This window comes from Colletotrichum siamense (assembly GCF_013390195.1).
Source record: "Colletotrichum siamense strain Cg363 chromosome Unknown KSG_Cg363_contig01, whole genome shotgun sequence".
NCBI lineage: Eukaryota > Fungi > Ascomycota > Sordariomycetes > Glomerellales > Glomerellaceae > Colletotrichum > Colletotrichum siamense.
Genome location: NW_023501014.1, coordinates 7,751,677 through 7,771,068, shown reverse-complemented (window position 1 = coordinate 7,771,068; position 19,392 = coordinate 7,751,677). Strand labels below are relative to the sequence as shown.

Sequence of the window (19,392 nt, the reverse complement as noted above, 5' to 3'; positions counted from 1 at the left end):
CCCGTGAACTCTATTGCAATCTCGCCCGCAGTGTCGATCGACCGGAATCATACCCTCTTTGCATCGCGAACTGCCTCATATTCTCTAGCCATGCATGCGCTACTGTCTCTCGTCCTCTCGGGGGCCGCCATGGCCGCCACTCTCAACAATCCGCTGCGAAAGCGCGCCGAGTGCGGGCCCGGAATTGGGTCCTGCGCTCCGGATGAGTGTTGTAGTGAGGCCGGCTGGTGTGGAACGACGGAAGAATATTGCGGCGGCTCGCAATGCCAGCTCGAATACAGCGACTCTTGCGATACCTTGTAAGTCGATTGGAACGTCGGACGGCGCTCGCCATGCGCCGCACATTGCTAACACGTCCCTGGCAGCTTCCCACCTCCCGGCGCCAGCACGGAGAGCATCTCCCGTACCCTTGTGGGATCCGTGCCTTATGGTGTGTTCATCTGCTTATGCATCGTGGAATGGATCTAACATGCATGATCTCTTAGGCTCAATCATCACCACTTGCGCCAACCCAGGGTCCTTGGCATTGACCTTTGATGATGGCCCTTACATCTACACATCCCAACTCCTTGATCTTCTCGAGGCCCAGAACGTCACCGCCACCTTCTTCGTCGCAGGCAACAACATCGGCAAGAAGCGCATAGACGACGCCACTACACCATGGCCCGCCATCTTGCGTCGGATGTATGGCCTCGGCCACCAGATTGCTAGCCATACCTGGACCCACCGCAACTTGAACGAGGTCAACAGCACTATCCAGAGGACGGAAATCATCTACAATGAGATGGCGTTCCGAAACCTCTTCGGCTGGATTCCAACCTATATGCGCCCCCCATTCCTTGAGTGCAACGCTGGCTCGGGCTGTCAAACTTTGATGAGAACTCTAGGGTATCATATCATCAATGTCAACGTGGATACCAAGGACTACGAGAACGATTCTCCGACCTTGATCCAGGTTAGCAAGGACCGCTTCTCCAATGGGGTCTCGACAAACGCGGCCGCTAATAGCTACATCGAGCTGTCCCATGATGTCCACTATCAAACTGTGGTCAACCTGACCCAGTTTATGATTGACACTGCAAAGGAGCGTGGCTACCGTCTGGTGACCGTGGGCGAGTGCCTCAATGATCCCAGGGAGAACTGGTACCGCACAGCTGGTGGCGCACTTAGCACCGGAAGCACAGCCTCGACCACGGCGTCTCGTGCCGCTGCGTCCTCTACCCTGATCGTGTCTTCTCGAGCGTCAACATCCTCCGCTCCTGTGGCTACGGGCAATGTTTCGCCGGACCAAACCTGCGGTGGCACCACTGGTTACACATGCTTGAACTCTGCGTTCGGAAACTGCTGCTCTTATTATGGATTCTGGTAAGATCCCCGGGAACATTTGACGCAATGAAGGACACAGCTGACGATACTGCCCCATTACACAGCGGCTCCAGCCTGTCATACTGCGGAACCGGCTGCCAATCGGGCTTCGGATCCTGCTCACCTCCATCTTCCGGCGTGAGCGACACGACCAACGGTCTCTGCGGCAGCGATTTCAATGCCACGTGCAAGAACAACGGTGATAAGACCTGCTGCTCGCAATATGGCTTCTGGTAAGTCATTCTCCCATATCACCTCTTCCCCAGCTTTCCTGTTCCACGGGCATGGTTCATCCGATAGCGATCATATGGAAAAACTTGATATACTGACAAGAATGTAACCAGTGGTAACACTGACACGCACTGCGGAACTGGCTGCCAGCCGCTTTTCGGCACCTGCAATTGATCGGGCCAGACTTGTGGTGCAGCACGTATTGCGGCCTGCACTGAACCTTGAGGCTGGCCGCCATACTCGCACAGCATGGTCGATCCTCGGGGCACCCTCGTTGGCTTCCAGGGTCTCTACTCAAGCCATTTCATTTGCAATCTGTCAATCAGGAATGACAACGAACATGAGGGGCAATGTCAAAAACCTTGATTAATTATGTTTTGTTTTTGTTTTCGGGCAGGCGGGCGAAGAAACCGTTAGCATCTCAACGTGCGTCTGCCTATTGACAGCCAAGTCGGCGTCGGACGCACTGCGACCTGTCTAACCTTTCCCACCTACCTTTATGATCTCTACGGCCGAGACGATGGATAAAGACGCAGCTGCAACGCAAGTGCATCGCGGCAAAAGCGTTGGAAATAGTTTAATGTTAACACCTAATCGTGAGCGATTATGTCTCAACCTATTTTGCGACATTTCAACGGCCGGTCTCGTGCTCCTAATGCTTGTCCATGTCTTTGTTTCGCCGCCGCCCGCAGCTGAACAGGCCCCGTGGCAGGTCGGTCCCCTCCGAATTGTCTTGGGTCGCAAGGCAGGCTACAACGGTTTATTCTTCGTGGCTACCTTCCAGATACGAGGAGGCCCGAGATGTCTTGTGCGTAGCATCGGAGAAACGCAATTCTCGTGATCATTTTGGTGATGCTTCAAGAGGGACTACGCTCATATCGCAGTGGCACCATCGCGGCAGGACATGCCCCGAAAACCGGTGTTTACAATTTGCCTCGGTCAGCAAAAAGTTTTCTGGAATTTCGACGATGCACTACGACGTATGACGAGCTTTCGTGGTGCCGAGACTCTAGCGATCTGCGATGGTTGGGATGAGGGGGTCTGGCAGCCCTCGTGCGGCACTCGTCTCGGCCTGCCAAGGCACGGCAAAGGTTTCTGTCTCCCAAGACTTTACCCGAGCTTACAGCTTACGTGGGCATTGGATGGCATACGCAGTCAGCAATGAAGCGAAGAACGCCAAAAAAGCTTCACCCACACGCACGGCGGCGAGGTTATTACTCGAATGGGAGATACGGCGAGAGGGAAATGGATCTGTGCGGCAGAAACAGCTGTGCAGTGGGCTTAGACAAGGCGGTCGAAGTTGTTACCAAGCTGCCTCTGTCGACAAGGGCCTCGTTCGTAAGCCCAAGGATCCTGAATCGTGACGCATTTCTTTCACCTTGGGAAATCATCGACTTGTGGAATTCGATCCTTTCCCCTTGAGGGGCAGCGGAACTGCTGAATAAACTCCGCCAGGCCGTGCTCTTCTGTGGTGCTAGCGCCCAGCTAAGTGGGTTGGCCAGCAGCGAGCTAGTGCCGTCGAGCTAACAGAGCTCATCTTATTTTTGGGATCATGTTAGCAGCACAACTTGCGCGGTAGAACATCTGTCATTCGATCTTTTGGATGGTCCGGAATTTGGGATGCGATGCGCACGCAAGTTCGGGACTAAACTAACCCCGTGCTGGGTTGACATGCGACGAGATGACACTGCGAAGGTGCGCCTCGATGGTCGACATGGGGGCGAAAAAGACGTGCCGCACCGTAGCATTTCGTGGGGGAAATTCGATAGTGTGCCGACCAGCAGACTGCAGCGGCGAATACTATGCTTAGATTAGGCAGTAGTACACCATATGGTGAGGCAAACAAACAGGATGGACAACGTGGTTAATGGCCAAGGATGAAGGTGCGAGGTACGTTGCATACACGAAAGCCTCTTCTGTGCCATTCACAGTCCTGTGTCTCCGGACGAAGTGTGCGGTCTTCTTCCCTAGCGCGGAACGTCCCTCCCATCTTACCTCAACGTCAAGCTCAGTGCGAGAAATTGTCGAATGGCACCACTGGCTGGTCGCTGAGGACCCCGGTCCCCGAGGTGCCAAGCGTGCGTAACCTTGGAAAAGAAGGTCCCGACTACTGCAGGAACTGGGATGCCGCGTGCTTAGCGCCGCGCCAACTCTCATCGGGGGTCGATGTGGGGCCGCTTCCGCCGCCGCCGCTAGCACTGGAAGTCGGGCGTCTTGGACCCACCCCTCCGAGTCCAATTCCCCGCGACCTGTAACCCCGGCCAATTACTATCGGGGTAAACGGATATATGCATAGTTGCAAACTTGCATCGGGGCATTTTATGACGGTTAAGCAAGAGAAGCCAAGGGGGGGAGGGGCGTGTGCATCTCCCTTCCCGTCCCCTCCACCTCTCCCCCCGGTTCTCCTCTCCTCTCCTCCTCGTCCCACCGTCGCCACCCTCTCACACACCGCAACCCACTCCCCCTCCTTCAGCATTCTGGCCCCTTGCTACTTTGAGGTTGTCGATGTGTTTCTCACCATCAATCCTCATCGCAACGACCATGCAAGCCTCTTCCGCATCTCTCTTCCGCCCCGCTTTCCATCTCTCACCCTCCCACGGGGGCTAGAGTCCGCCTCATCCATCATCCAGTCACACAATCCATCCAGGCTGAAAAGCTGGGTCCTGGGGATTGACGCCTGTGATGCGACTACCATATTCTCCCCTCACCCATGTCCAAAGGACCTTACTACAACGCCCACCGATGGTGTGATGAACCTGGAGCGTCAACGCCACAGCCTTTTCTTCTTACGCGCCTAGCAAGGAGAGACCAATACGGGCCACAACGACCGCAACCGCACGTCCTCAACGCACCTACCGCTGGAACCTCTTGGCTTACCGGCAAACCGCCATCTGTGTCAGAGGGGGCAACAAAAGCTTCCATTTTCGAAGCAGTGCCCTCCCCTTACCCTGACTGCTATTACCCAGGGGCTGCAATCAACCGCAGAAGAAAGCGTCTCCAACCGGTGATTTCCCAAACGAGAAGCGACGGCACGGAAAAGGATATGGTTGCAAAGAAGGGTCCTCTTGGCAATTGGGATATCATTCATCGATGCAATGGTTTTCCCGGGGCCTGGCTGCTTTCCCTCAACAACACCAGACAAACGTTGGCAGGCCAGATCTTGCGGTGGAAGGGATGATTCAGCGGTCTGAACTCGAGTACCAAGTAGGAGGAGGCTCGAGGCAAGCGTTGAGAGCGAGCCCACACAACCAATTGTGTCGTTCATCCTGTCTCATCCAGTCATCCGAAGTACTTGTCGGCCGTCGAGAACCACGAGTGCAGTGTTGGCAGCATTGGCTTGATCCCACAGACATTAGGCCGCGCCGCTATACATGCCGCAACCATGTACGAGACGCACGATGTCGTTCGCCCGGAGTTTTCGGTCAGCGTCCGCGTACAGAGACAGCTAGAGCGAAGACGCGCATCTACCTAAACCACACAGAGGAAATGCACAACTGTGTGTGCCTGAGTGAAGGCGTTGACGGACCTGCCTTGCCCTGGCCTGCTGAAGCCTGTCTGTCCTCTCATCGACAGTCCAGATTCTAAGCTTACTTGCGTGCGGAGGCCATCCACTTGCATGGGCAGGCACCGTACCACGTCTTTTGGTGCCCACTCTTGCAGCCTACGAACCCACGAACACGGGCTTGGCAGGCCGGGGTTTGATCTGATTTGATCCGATTCACAGCTCACTGCTGCAGCAACCATCAGCGATATCGACCATCCAGTCGCCGCCCCAAAGACTTCCTTTGCCCCGCCGATGCAGTATTGTCTTATTCTCGGAAAGAGGTTGGTTGGCTTTGCCTCTAGAGGGAGCAGCCTAGTCACCAAGCTCAACCCAACCGAACCCAGCCAACGCTTTCCCGCAGCCAATCCATCTGCGGCTCTTTTGTTTCCTTCGCCCCCGTCGTTCTCGAAGCGAAGATCACCCGCGAACACGGGGGCCAAGAACCCCAAATGGCCTTTGTGGCATGTGTGGTAGCCCCCAGGGGCCCAATCCACGCGCTCACGCCCAAAATATCTCTCGTAGCTGCACGAAGGCTGCACTTCACAACTTCAGCAAGCAGCGGTGTCCTGAAGTTGAAACTGACGTGTATATTGGACAGGGGTGTCAGCGGAGAGCATCACCGCGCTAAGTTCCTAGGGCCGGATCATCACCAGTTGACCACCCACCCCCGGTCGAAACGGACGCCGTTCCCTTGTCTTGCTTAGCGAGCGGCTCCCGTCTTGAACGTCGCACCGGCCGTGCATCTCTTGCTGCGCCATCTGAGCGCCTCTTCTTCTTTGGTGTGTATGCCTGTGCGGTATGATGTTTCTTTTTATTCCGAATTTGCTGCTTGCCTGGGGTTCTCTCCTGCTTCTGCGCCATACCAAATGTCGACGTTTGACGACGCCACATGTCCCCTCGGACCACGCCGATCCTTATTCTGGACGTCTTGTGAGCGAATTGGTCCTTTTCCAGTATCGCACACAATGCAGAGTGACGGGCTTTGTACCGCCCGTATACAGGCTGCCGCCTGGTGGCGATCATGGCGTTTCTCGGATTCAAGCGAATCTAGCGGACAACATCTGCGGCGGCAACAGCTCAGCTCAGAGAGTCACGGAGGAGACTTAACGACTTTTCGAGCCAAGGAGACCCGGCGTAGGACCCAGGGGGGTCCTGAAGTGAGCCATCAAACCAGATGTACTGCCGCCTAGCCATCCAACCATCCACCTGCAGCCGCCGCTGTGCGTGGTGCTGCTGCTGTTGAAGCCTTTTCTTTTTGGACATGGATATGGGATGGCATGGTTGTCTCATCTCCACCACCCAACCACACGTTTGGCGGGAAACGTCGTTAGATGGCTTGATCCCCTTGCAAACTGCCCAATGGCGTTTGACTGTTCCCGTAACCCCGTGGCTGTACCAAGTGGACATGATCGAACCTGCTGCTGCTTGTTGATTTCTTGCTTGCCATTGCCTCAGCTGACGCTAGATTTGGCATCGTTGTCGCCATGCCCGAATCTGTCCATCGTTCGGCCCAGCCCAGCAACTTGCTGCACTCGGATCAATAGTCCGTATTGCGAGACATGACCGCACATCGTCGAAGAAGCAGCTCAATGTCAGGTCAAGCAAGTTGCTGGCTCCGAGAGAGGCCCTGCGCGGTCCATGCCCACCCCCGGACCGCGAGTTAGCTGGATGCTACCACACACTCTACCTGAGCCTGAGTAGAGCGTTGATTCCGAGAAACCAGACAGCTGGTCGGGTCAACCGCCTCGTGAGGCTAACCCAAGTTGAGGAAGTCCAGGTCCGCCGTGCTGATGCTACCCTCTTTTACCCCATGCTGGCCCTCTTTTATTTTTTTCCATCTCCTGCCATCCCATCCGCAGGCATATAGATTCCCCCTCCACTTCTCACCCTTCACTCTCTTCCTCTCTTCGGCAGGAACTTTGTCTGTTGCCTCCGGCAGTCACCACATTCGTTTTGTTGTTGGCCCCAGCCAGGATCTTGATTAGATCCCTGACTCCCCCAGTCGTCTGTCGTTCCTCGTTCTATACTTGATAGCCAACCGCTATCGTCGTTCTCGAGGCCTTCGTTTGGATCACCATCTCTCTTCAACCACATCAGTATACCCAGTCAACATCATGACACGGGCAGCTCCCTCTCCTCCTCTTCCCCCGCCAGCTCCGCCTGCCATGGCGGAGGCAAGCCGGCCACCTCTGGCCCCCTCCGCTCACTCTGGATCATCGACACCGGCTCGCAGCCACCGTAGTTTGTCCATTCCAAGGCCATTCAACCCCTCAAGAATCCAGTCTCAGGGCTCTGTAAGTCGCAATAGCTTCACATTGCATAAGCAAAGCTAATTGTTTAGTCCGTCGTGGGCTTCACCACTGATGATCTTCCCTTCGGCCAACGTACACCTGGATCCAATGGCCACCGCTCATGGCAGTCTCGCGGCGGCGAGTCTGCGGCATCCTTCGTATCATCCGTCCAGCAAGAGGAGGCCAAGCTCAGATGGGACTCAGATGCAGAGCTCAAGGTGGTTTCGAAGTCTCTGCTGAGGTTCCAGAAGTGGTGCCTTCTCATCGGTTTGCTCTGCATCAATGCCGCGCTCATTTACATCTCGTTCACCTATCATGTCGCCCACTACTTCTTCATCGTCCTGCTCAGCTCCAACACGGTGCTCCAATTCATCATGATCGTCTTCATTGTCGGCCACCTCCTCTTCAAAACCATCTTTTGGTGCTTCCGCCGCAAAGAAAAGGTCCCGGAGACCCCGGAGCGCATGGTCATGCTTCTGCCATGCTACAATGAAACGTACGAAGAGCTCACTCGCTCGCTCGACTCCCTGGTAGCGCAGAAGAACATTGACGAACACCCGCGCATGATTTTCATCGTTGTCGACGGCAACGTCAAGGGCCCTGGTATGGAGAAGACCACCCAAGAGTACCTCCTGCAGGACATCCTCGAGCCTGGCCCAACGCGCTTCTTTGAGAACGGATACCGCGCTCGCGATGGTCTCTTCATGCCCACAAAGATTCAGACCGGTTACTACAAGGGACTGCCCTACCTCTTCGTTGGTAAGCGGTACAACCAGGGCAAGCGCGACAGCTTGTGCTTTGCCCGTTCGTTCCTGTACCATTTCCACAAGCGCTCCGTCAACGTCATGACCATGTTCAACAACGACCTCTTCGAGCATGTCGGCAACGCCTTCGTCGTCCAGGGCCTGGAAAACATTGAGTATCTCGTTGGCATGGACGCCGATACCGTCTTTGATGAATACTGCATCTGGGAGATGTTGAGGGAGATCCGCAAGAACCCCAAACTTGTCGGTGTCTGTGGCCACGTCTGTGTTGACTATGACGGCAAGAACTGGGGTCTCTGGTCGCTGTACCAGTCCGTCGAGTACTCCCAAACTCAAGGTCTCCGCCGCATGTTCCAGTCGCGCATCACCGGCAAGGTCAACTGTCTTCCTGGATGCTGTCAGCTTATCAAGATTGACGAGGCTACCTTTGGTGATGAGGTCCTTCGCCAGCGCTTCGGATACTGCCCCAAGCCCAACGACCTGATGACCCAGCACATCATGGGCAATTACTCGGAAGACTCCATCCACGCCAGTATCATCTTCTCCTTGTTCCCCCAGCGCCAGACCGCTCAGGCTCTTCGCGCCAAGGCCTTCACGATTGTGCCCCAGAACTGGAATGTCTTCCTGTCTCAGCGCAAGCGTTGGGCCCTGGGATCCATCTCCAACGAGTTCGTCATGATCTTCCGCCCTGGTATCATCCCCATCGAGCGTCTCCAGTCGATCATCGCCGTCTGCACCTGGTTCATCACCCCATTCATCATGGCCGCCGTCATCGCCCTGATCATCATCCTCATCCGTCGTGGTGACGAGCTCGTCCGTGATCCAGTATTCATGGCGCTTTTCTCTCTGCTGCTCCTCCGATACGTAAGTTCCCTTGCCGACTCTTCGATTTGATTCATGGCTGACAATGTCGCAGATCTACTCCTTCTGCATCGGTTTCTGGCTGCCAAGAAACATGCTCGAGCGCATGCAGTATTTCGTCGGGTACTTCTTCCACCTTTGCACCTCACCCTTCCTCAACATGATCATCCTCGGCTACTCCCTCGTCTACTCGGACGACTTCAAGTGGGGCAAGACTCGCGAGGTCATCAAGGGCGACGACGAAAAGACGGACGCCGAGGGCGGTCGCGGCACTCATTAAATGCGCATCACGTCTCGACAATCAGCGACAGGTGCGGCGGCATCATGAGCTGGCTTCAGCTGACCATGCCGCCGCCCGGTGGAGCCTGGGGCCCGGGTCGCTGCCGAATCACGGCCTTCCCCAATCCCATCCATCCCATCGGGACAAGCCTCTGCCGCCTCGTCACTTCTCGCTCATTTCTTTTTACTTGTCGAAATCATTCAGGTGGCGTTTTTGCGACTGTTTAGTAGGGCTGAAAATGGGAACATTAGACTCGTCAACGCGACGACTGGGAGGGTGAGACATGGCTTGCGATTGGAGGATCCGAGCGAGCCGCACAACCAAGGGAGAGGAAAAAAGTTGATATCAGATATATCCAGGTAATGGCAGTACACGGGCTACCTGTGGAAGGAGGAACACACTTCATCACCATCGACCACCAACAGCATCACCACATACGGCTTGGAGAGCTCGTACATAGCGGAGGACTCTTGTACAGACGGACGGAAACGAACGGCGATGGCGGGGCTGCGCTCTGGCAGGGCCCTGTGTCTTCTTCGATTCCTTCCTGCTTTTGATTCTGTCTTCATATTTCCGACTTGTCTTGTCGGATCTTCATTCTTATTCTCGATCATTTGTTTTCTTTCATTCTTAATGTAATGTTTAGGTCTGGTGGCTCCATGAATGACTTATGAGGCATAGATACCTTTCTCAAGTATCACGTACGAAATCCAAAATCATACAGACGGTTGACCCATTTTCATGCTTTCAATTGCCTTGCTGTGTATGTCTGTTTTTGTGAGATGATTGATTTGCACCGTTGTCACGACGGCGGGGAATGCGGTGGTTGGTCTCCGCGAAGACGGCGCTGCGACACATGTGTGGCACGCCTTGAATCTCCGCCATGCCGATAGCTCTATCCTGTCTCAACCTTCCATCCCGCTGCTATCGCGAAAAATAAGAAACGGCAAAATTGTTTCCAGGGACAAATTTGGAGATTCCTTTCCAAGGTACGTCGCACTCGAACTAATAGCTGGACCCAGACTAACTTGTTTAGCCGGTGGCACCATCAGCCCAAATGAAGCTATTATGCGTCCCGTCAACGTCTTTTTTGAGCGTGCTTTTGCAACCCAACCCTGCGGTCCCAGCTAAAGTAGTTCGTCGCATCGCATCTAGCACGGAGCTAAGAAAAGGAAGCTATGCCTCCGTGCCCTCGTCGAAACCTTGTCGTCGTGGACCCGTCAACCGTAGTTGTACGTCCGTGATGTGGGAGGAGACAGATCCCGTCAAGCCCTACCGTCTTTCGCAAGATCAGCGCCATCTGAACTAACTAGCTCCCGCCCCGAAGGCTGAAAATCGAAACAATTTAGTGCGGCGAAGGCGTGATGGGCCCCCGAAAAGATCATCGTCAACCCAGACTCATTTCCACGCCCAGCTTGGCAGGTCTGCCAGCGCTAGAATAAGGTACCCGACTGATGGTCGTCTGCCGGCGTCTTTTCGCATCGCACACCATCCACCGTGTGGTGAGGCTCAGGTGAGTTGGAATGAGATCTCCGAAGTACTTACGCACCCCCTTCAGCGAGAACATCTCACTCTCTCACATTAGAACCCACGTGGTTGTGTCAGCGACGGTGAGTCGCGGCAAAGACCAATCGTTTCATCACAGATCTGGGTCGAGAACTTCAACGGTGAGTGTCTTGGCTAATCGCACATTTCAAAGCCCACATGTGTAGGGATGGGATTGGGCTCCAGCGGAGCGCGTCTCAACCTTGAACAGCTTTGAGTGAGGTCCACCTGGGGAAGTGATCCGGACAAGGCCCCATCACTCCCGCCCTCCGCCTGCAACTCATGCTCGACCGGAATGTCGATCTCTCCATGTCACGAAAAAAGCACCCACAAAAGCTCCATCAGGGAGTGGAGGAAAAGACGCGGGAAGAGCACAGAGCAGCTCACACACTACGCGCTTAGGCACCCGTCCAGTGGCATTCTTTCGGATGTCTTCATCCTCGCCATTCTGGCGCGATGTCTCGACTGCCTTCATTTGCAAGTCCACTCATCCGCAGGAAGTGTTAAATTGGTTTATTCCCGGATATATTCGCTCAAGTCTGACAAGCCTCCAGGCAATTGGCCCAAGACCGCGCTCCGCAAGAAAATGAAGTCTTCATCGTTTTTACCCCTCATCTCATCGTATTCCAGCCACCAATTTACTCAGCGACCGGTACGATGTCTCACACATGACAGGGCTTGTAATTGTCTTGGGGAAAAAAAAAAAAGACTTCTGGTATCACAACACACACGACATGGGATATGAATAACCGCCATGAGACAAAAGGGCTAGGCCACATGCCTCCGCAGCTGCCAGCGCGCAATATTATGCACTCAGACCCCTCATACTGCCAGCCATCGTCATATCATACCATCTCAGCTCCTTGGCATCAGCCTCGACGTCGAACAAAAGGTCGCCGGGCGATGATGCCGGCAACATGAAGTGAAAAGTTTTCTTTCGATTTTCTCACTGTTGCTAACCACATATGCAACCCCGGTCCCTTCATTCTCCCTTTTGTGCGAATGTGCAACCGAATGCGGTGAGCTGCACCCTGCGCGAGCTGCTGCGCCGTGATGCAGCATACGCAGAGGGCGTACTCAACCCAGAGGCAACATGCGCGGGTTGCAGCGAGTTACAGCACAGCGACGGGACTTGTGCGAAGCGAGCCAACCCTATCCCAGGCCGACGAGCGGGTACCGAGCCCGGAGTTAAGGTTCTTGTTTCTTTCTGTAAGAGGCAATTCACGGGGGTAAACTGCCACCTCGTCGAGTTTCGTGATCCGGTGAAGGCGTGATGGAATCGTCCATTTCAGGTGCTGTTACCACTCTGGTAGCAACGACCGCGACGGCAACGTGGGAACGGCGGATTGCGAACCCAGACTGGTCTCAGAGAGCAGCCTCCCTTGCAACGGCTGGCGGTTGGCCAGTGTCTCAAGTCTGGGCAAGCCCGTGTCTGCACGAAACTGGGGCGTCCTTTTGGAAGGACGAGCCAGAATGGTGGCCGACGTTGCTGTCAATCGAGCATCGGGGGGTTCCTTTGCCGACATGATGGGAGGCTAACTGAAGGGAGCCAGCCGGCAAAGGGCTCTGCAATCCCACCGTAAGCGTCACATCACAGGAACCACAACCAGGACAAGAGGAAAACAAAAACAAGGACTCGGGCTCAGAGACACAGCCGCGCGCGAGCGAAACGTCCACGTTTCGTGGCAACAGTCACATTCCAACGTAAAGCTGACTGCCAAGCAAGCGCCAGAAAGCTTCGAGTAAGGCAAGCTTCCCTCGCCAGACACAGTGAGCCGATGGCGAGGAACCCCTGGTCCGGGTCATCTTTTCGGCAGACATGGCCTGAAAAACAGCAGCAAAAGTGCTGGAAAGATGCGATCTGACGCCTGAAGATGCCATACAGCGGCCCTGGAAACACACACACCGAGCGCTGCCAAGTCAATACTTCGGCAGGTCAGGGGCGCTCGTGGGACGTGGCAGGCGCGGAGCGAGTAGCTTGACCTTCGGTAGAGCATGTTAAGGGGGTGAGCTGACCATGGACCCGGGGCGGGAGGCAATAATCGGGGGAATAGCCGCCAAAAGGGGTTCCAGGGTATGTTCTCAATTGATGCATGTTGTTTATGCACTTTCTCTTATGAGGAAAAGAGCCTGGCTCGGACCCGCCCCACAAATTATCGCCCTGCCCCGCTCTCCGCCCCCGGCTCGCTGCTTCACTGCTGCACAGCACTTTTCAAGTCTCCATCTCACTCACCCATCCATCGTCCCTCTCACCTCGTCTTCCTCCCACGCCTGTTTCCTCACTAATCCAAGTGCAGAAAAACGAGTGCATCTCATCATCCACAGCCCATCCTGGCCCCATCTCACCTACATGAGAAAAAGCTGGAGACATCACAGCGAGGCCCCTCTTCAATATAGCCCAGGCTGCTGTGCGTCAACAACAGCCGGGCAACAGGACAATATGCAAGCAGCTCCATCAAAGGAATCAAAGGCCATCATACCATTATTGTTGTCCACAGCATTATTACTCGGCTGATCTGCAAGGCACGTTACTATGCTGTACGCGGGCTCGGCATCAGCACCAACGCCCAGCCTTGTCGCCTCAATAACCATCCTCGTTTTCTCATATTGGTCTTTTTTGCTTTTGACGCACTCCTCGATCGATTTGGACGCTCTTCAAGACTCCACAACGGCTGACCTGCCTGTCTGCGGATCCACGTCGGCTTACGTCCAGTCAGCCTGTGCTCGATGAAGGCTCTCTTGGCTTGCCTTGGTACCTCAAACGACGGCTCTCTGTACACCATCTCTTGTGTTAAGCGCACAATAAGGTCATGTATGGATTCAATATTACCTGCGCCGCCTCCAATTACACATCTCACAGGCAGTCAGGCACCAGAGTGCCAAGATTGGTGGCCGTAGTCGGCACATCCACCACTCACTCACAGGACGTTCCTGACATCTTCAAGCCATGTCAGAACTGTCTTCTTAGATACCCAGTGGCGTCCTGAATCACCGCCAGTTCTGCTCGTGACAGCCACCAGTGACCCGTGACATTCGGGGATTTGCTCAGCTACTTGCGCTAGAACCATCCCCATATCTTATTCACGTTGCAGGCTCCTTGCTTTTCTCTTGTTCGCCCTCGTATTATCAGATGGAGGTGACTAAAATAGTCACTTGCCGGCAGAGGGCCCCGACCAACGGGGAGCCGCCGCCGCCTCGAAGCACCCATGTCTCATTGGAAGTTCGCTCCACGGTACAGGCATCTACCGCTATGCGGGGATGACCAGCAATGTACACACGCATACAGAACGTCGCGTTTCTCTCCGGCAGAGACCTGCTCGCTGTAATTACTCCCCCCTCCGAGCTGGAGCCAAGCACGCTGCGGCCGATCTCTCACGCCGCCTGCGTAGGGTCGCATTTTCAGCCGAGAGACTACCTACATGCCCAAGGTAGCTTGCTCACCCGATCAGATGAACATGCCCTTCCGTTATAAAACACACTTTCCGGCCCCGAGCCGTCTGGTCCGCTTTGCTATTCTTCCGGTCCACGGTGTAATTAGTTGCCAAAAGCAGTGTTTTCGGTAGATTCACCTCCTGCTTTTGTGTACCTTGTCCCATTTGGCCTGGCCCTGTTCTTCACTGAATTCTGCCTTGTCATAGTCCATTCGTTCAGCGCTGTTGTGTGTGTCCACGGGGACAAATCATTCGTTACCACCAATTTGTACTTCCCACATACTTTCACGATGCATTTCACCACCCTCGCTTTCGCGGCTGGTCTCGGCTTAGCCGCTGCACACGGCGCCGATTCTGGCGACAGGCTTCCCGTGCCCCAGATCATGACTGGGAGACGCGCCATGCAGGACTTCACCGCGGCCCGTCGCCAGATCCAGCGCCGCGCTGCGAAACCTGAACTGGCGCCAGCGGCCTCGGAGCTGGAGGCGCGTCAGTCCGTGGGTCGCTGCGGTCCGGACTACGACAACCAGGTCTGCGATGATGGATACTGCTGTTCCAGCGCAGGGTAAGTCATGTCTACCCCCCCAGATGTTTCCAAGACTTGGATATTGAAACGTATGGCAGATGGTGCGGTCAAGGGTATCTCTACTGCTCTGCGCCGTCGTGCATGATTGAGTACGGCCCGGCATGCGATGCCAACATCCGCCCAGACGGGCCGGACACGACCAACGTCGCTCGCACTAAGGTTGGCCCGGTGCCTTACGGCGAGGCCATCTATCACTGCGAGCAGTACGGTGACATTGCTTTGAGTTTTGATGACGGTCCTTACATCTACACCGAGGATCTGCTGGACAAGCTGAAGGTACGTTTTTGTCAGGCAGGTAGCGACGAACGAGTTTGGCTGATCTCTGTGTAGGCGTACAATGCCAAGGCTACATTCTACATCACTGGCAACAACCTGGGCAAGGGCAAGATCAACGACCCGACTACCAACTGGCCTGCTCTGATCAGAGTAAGTGACTTCGTTACAGAAACATGGATTCGTAAACTGACTTTTGCCAGCGCATGGTCGCCGAAGGCCACCAGGTTGCTAGCCACACGTGGTCCCACCAGAGACTCACCACCATCAGCGCAGAGAAGTTCCGCAACCAGATGATCTACAATGAGATCGCTTTCGCCGACCTGCTGGGTTACTTTCCGACTTACATGAGGTATGCTACAGCTTTCTCTCCGCAATGAAGACCTGGCTGACATCTATAGACCCCCTTACTCCGCCTGTGACGCCACTTGTGAAGGCTACTTGGATGACCTTGGCTACCACATCACCTACTTCAACCTGGACACTGAGGGCTACCTTCATGACAGCCCAGAGCTCATCCAGGACTCCAAGGACATCTGGGATGACAACGTGGAAGGCAAGGACCCCGCCAACACCAAGTGGCTGCAAATCGAGCACGACCCTGTCTACCAGTCCGTCTACAACCTGACAGACCACATGCTCGAGTCCCTTTTCCGCAACGGCTTCAAGTCCGTCACTGTCGGAGAGTGCCTCGGCGACCCCCAGGAGAACTGGTACCGCTCCGTCGGCGATGCCCCGCCCAGCTCCGGCACGACCACCACCCGCGCCACTGCCACCACCCTCACCACCTCCGTCGCTTCTCCCACAGGAACCCTCACGCCTTCCACAGACGGCCGCTGCGGCCCCAACTTCGGCTTCACGACCTGCGTCAACGAACCCGGCGCCACGTGCTGTTCCTCCGTCGGCTGGTGCGGCAACACCGCCGACCACTGCGGCGCGTCCTGCCAGCCCCTCTACGGCACCTGTGCCATTTCGGGCGCGTCAACTTCGAGTGTACGTGTGAGCTCTGCGCCGCCGTCGTCATCGACGCCTGCGAGTTCCTCTACTCCCGCCAGCTCGGCTAACGGGCCTTCAGGTACTCCGCCGGTGAGCACCAACGGCCGCTGTGGTTCGACCCAGGGCGGTACGACTTGTATCAAGGAGCCTGGTGCCACGTGCTGTAGTCAGTATGGTTGGTGTGGAAGCACTACGGACCACTGCGGCACGGGGTGTCAGCCTGCCTTTGGCACATGCAACTGAGTAATTCAGTTGCACGACATGATGTGTGCTTGATTGATCTCATGACTTCTTCTTCTTCTATCCCCTCATTTTGATGAGATGTGGACTACTTTTAGTGTGTAATGTCTTAATGGAACACAAGTTCTTAGGTTCCGGCTTATGAAGGAGTTCAGGGTATGGTCGGTGGTTGTAAAAAGGGCTTAATTGACTACAGTGATGAAGTAGACTGTGGTATATGAAAGGCATTGTGATACATTCTATAAAGATGAGGACGCAGAAAATCGTGTCACTTGGCCATTGAAAAAACATTGACTTTCACTGTGCATGATGGACGTGATGAATAGATTCTCGCAGCCACAACATCTCCGAACTCAGCTCACATCGCAAGTCCTTTCCTCCTTCGAATACCTCACGCCGAGTACGGCCTTTTTTCAACACACGGGCCTTGCAGCATTTTGTGAGGAAACCGTGAACACAGGCTGGTCCCGCGACGTGCGAATGATCATTCACGGCTTTCGGCTTCCAATAATTCACGCGGCCGAGGGAGTTGGCCGACTGGTGCTAGCCGATTGCTGCGCCCGGAGTGGGGCCGCACCGGCCGTTCCCGGTACGGTCTTCATCATGGACTTGATATCCGGCCGCCAGCTGTCGTTCCGAGGCTGGATTTCATTTCCTGGAAAGTTTGACTGGGGGTTGATAAGGTATCCGATTGTCTCAGTGAGCAAGAGCGAAAAAGATGCTTATCGCTGCTAGGATGACTGCTGTAGGTCACGGGCTATTAGCGAGTGTTACTAGCGTTGCGGGGAGCGGATCCTTGAGTCAGGCCGACATCGCCGACACAAAACCCAGTCTCAACCACCTCCCTCAGTCGTCCGACGCTGCATCTAGGTACCCCATGCCTGTAAACTTCGGTCAGAACGACTGGCTGCGATGAAACCGGCTTCAAGATTGAGACCTGGCCAGGATGCTGAGGGACGAGTGACAGTACCTAGCGCATCAGGCCGACATCCGATTGAAGATATCGATGGCCAGCCCAACTACGATGATGCGGAATTGGAGGCATCTGGATATCATCGAGAGATGCCGAGGCAGTTCTCTACATTTTCTCTGTTGGCTCTTTCCTATGCTGTAATATGTACATGGAATGGTTTCGCCAGGTAAGCATCTCGAATCTCAGCTTCTCCAGACATCCTACAGCAACGTAACTGACTGGTTGTCCTGTGCAGTGCCATCGGAAATGGTATTAAGCAGGGATCATCTGCTGGCAGCATATTCATGCTCTTTCCTGCGGCTTTATTCATTGGTATTGTATCATTGGGGATGGCTGAGTTGACATCTGCATTCCCCGTCGCTGGCGGGCAATACTACTGGGCCTTTATCCTGTCTCCCCCGAAATGGGGACCGTTCGTTTCGTACACGTAAGTCAGTACGTTCTGAAATGCATGAACTATTATTAACTCGCCTGAAAGCACTGCCGTAATAAGTGTACTGGGCATTTGGCTTGGAGGCGCAAGTACATGTAACTTCATCTCTGGCATGGTCCTATCCATCGTGCAGTTTATGAATCCCGACTACATCATCGACCCATGGCATAAGTATCTTGTCTACGTAGCTATCATGGTACTTGGAGCCACTATCAACATTGTTGGAGCCCGAAAACTACCGGCTTTGACTGGCTTCATCTGTACGTCTACAAGATTCCCTTGGAGACGTTGAAGCTCTCGACTAACTGCTGAGGAAAGTCGTATTTTCCATGGCAACCCTAGTAGTAACAACTATTACAATGCTCTTCTGCAGCTACCCCAACTACAACTCAGCCAGGTGGGTATTTACGGACAACACGATATCCAGCGGATGGGAAAGTCAGTCTCTCGCATGGGTGCTTTGCTTCGTCAATAATCTCTATGGATTCCTCGGAACGGATGCCGGTGTCCACATGACAGAGGAAATCCCGAATCCCACTGTTACTGCCCCCAAAGTGATCGTGGGTATTCTCGCAATTCCCTCCTCGCGAGAGTGTGCTAACAGGACTCAGATTTACCCAGTAATAATCGGACTGGCAACAGGTAGTGTCTGAGCCCTTCGGCCACGATACTTCTCTTACTAATTGAATGCCAGTTTTTCCGTTTGCATGCACTTGCATGTTCGTCATCAAGGATATTGATGAGATTCTGAATGCACCTAGTGGACTCCCCCTGATCCAGCTGTACTATCAAGCAACAGGGAGTCGAGTCATAACCGTACTTCTCATGGTCGCCTTCGCAATATGCTTCTTTGCTTGCGTGGTCGCAATCATAACGGGGTCGTCCCGAGCACTGTGGTCTGCTGCACGCGACGAATGCTTTCCGCGATCCGATTTGTGGAAGCAAATAAGTCCAAGATTCGGAATGCCTCTCAACGCTGTCATAATACAGGCGGCATTTTCCATCGTAAGAGTTACTCATTTTGCGCCAGAGAGATACCAAGACTAAGGAGTTACTAGGTCTATGGATTGGTGTTCGTTGGGTCAGAGACGGCATTTGAGCTAATGGTGAGCGCTTCTATCATCTTTCTGGTCGGATCCTACGTCATCCCACAGGCCATTCTCCTATTCATGGATCGTGACGAGCTTCTCCCTGAGCGGCCATTCAGCCTGGGACGATTTGGCTACGCCGTCAACTTCATATCGACAATCTGGACGGTGTTGCTGGTGATCGCCTGCTGTCTTCCCACCGAATATCCAATAACACCTTACAACATGAATTACAACAGGTCAGTGACTATATCTGCACAGGAAGAACCAAAGGCAGTCGATAGTTCTTGGTGGAGCCTGATAGCTGATGATTTACAGTATTGTGGCATCGGTGTTGTTCTTCTTGACTTGGTTAGGGTGGGTGTTTTCGAGAAAGGGTGTCTTCCGTGGGCCAAGCATCGACAAAGCTACGCTCGCGTCAACGAGACGAAGGCATTTGCGTGCGTCTACAGTAGATGTGCACACCCCGTTGCTTGAGACCCAATGACGCC

At 54.5% G+C, this 19,392-nt stretch overlaps 4 protein-coding genes across 4 annotated transcripts; all 4 read left to right on the top strand.

The window, feature by feature from the left end:
- Nucleotides 1-129: 129 nt before the first annotated feature.
- Nucleotides 130-1,770, top strand: CGCS363_v001960 (Chitin deacetylase; the record flags this gene model as incomplete). Its single annotated transcript, XM_036633809.1, has 5 exons — nucleotides 130-299; nucleotides 366-430; nucleotides 486-1,365; nucleotides 1,431-1,598; nucleotides 1,710-1,770. 5 exons carry the CDS (start codon nucleotides 130-132, stop codon nucleotides 1,768-1,770), a joined length of 1,344 nt encoding a protein of 447 aa, XP_036502802.1.
- A 5,535-nt stretch (nucleotides 1,771-7,305) lies between these two features.
- On the top strand, nucleotides 7,306-9,336 carry CHS8-1 (Chitin synthase 8; the record flags this gene model as incomplete). The annotated part of the gene is made up of 3 exons (XM_036633808.1): nucleotides 7,306-7,434; nucleotides 7,482-9,059; nucleotides 9,112-9,336. 3 exons carry the CDS (start codon nucleotides 7,306-7,308, stop codon nucleotides 9,334-9,336), a joined length of 1,932 nt encoding a protein of 643 aa, XP_036501693.1.
- A 5,266-nt stretch (nucleotides 9,337-14,602) lies between these two features.
- Nucleotides 14,603-16,410, top strand: CGCS363_v001958 (putative peptidoglycan-N-acetylglucosamine deacetylase; the record flags this gene model as incomplete). The annotated part of the gene is made up of 5 exons (XM_036633807.1): nucleotides 14,603-14,877; nucleotides 14,937-15,174; nucleotides 15,229-15,324; nucleotides 15,375-15,523; nucleotides 15,573-16,410. 5 exons carry the CDS (start codon nucleotides 14,603-14,605, stop codon nucleotides 16,408-16,410), a joined length of 1,596 nt encoding a protein of 531 aa, XP_036501694.1.
- Nucleotides 16,411-18,776: 2,366 nt separating this feature from the next.
- Nucleotides 18,777-19,209, top strand: CGCS363_v001957 (Choline transport protein; the record flags this gene model as incomplete). The annotated part of the gene is made up of 3 exons (XM_036633806.1): nucleotides 18,777-18,818; nucleotides 18,872-19,140; nucleotides 19,206-19,209. The coding sequence occupies 3 exons, from the start codon at nucleotides 18,777-18,779 to the stop codon at nucleotides 19,207-19,209; spliced, it is 315 nt and encodes a 104-aa protein (XP_036501695.1).
- Nucleotides 19,210-19,392: the final 183 nt, after the last annotated feature.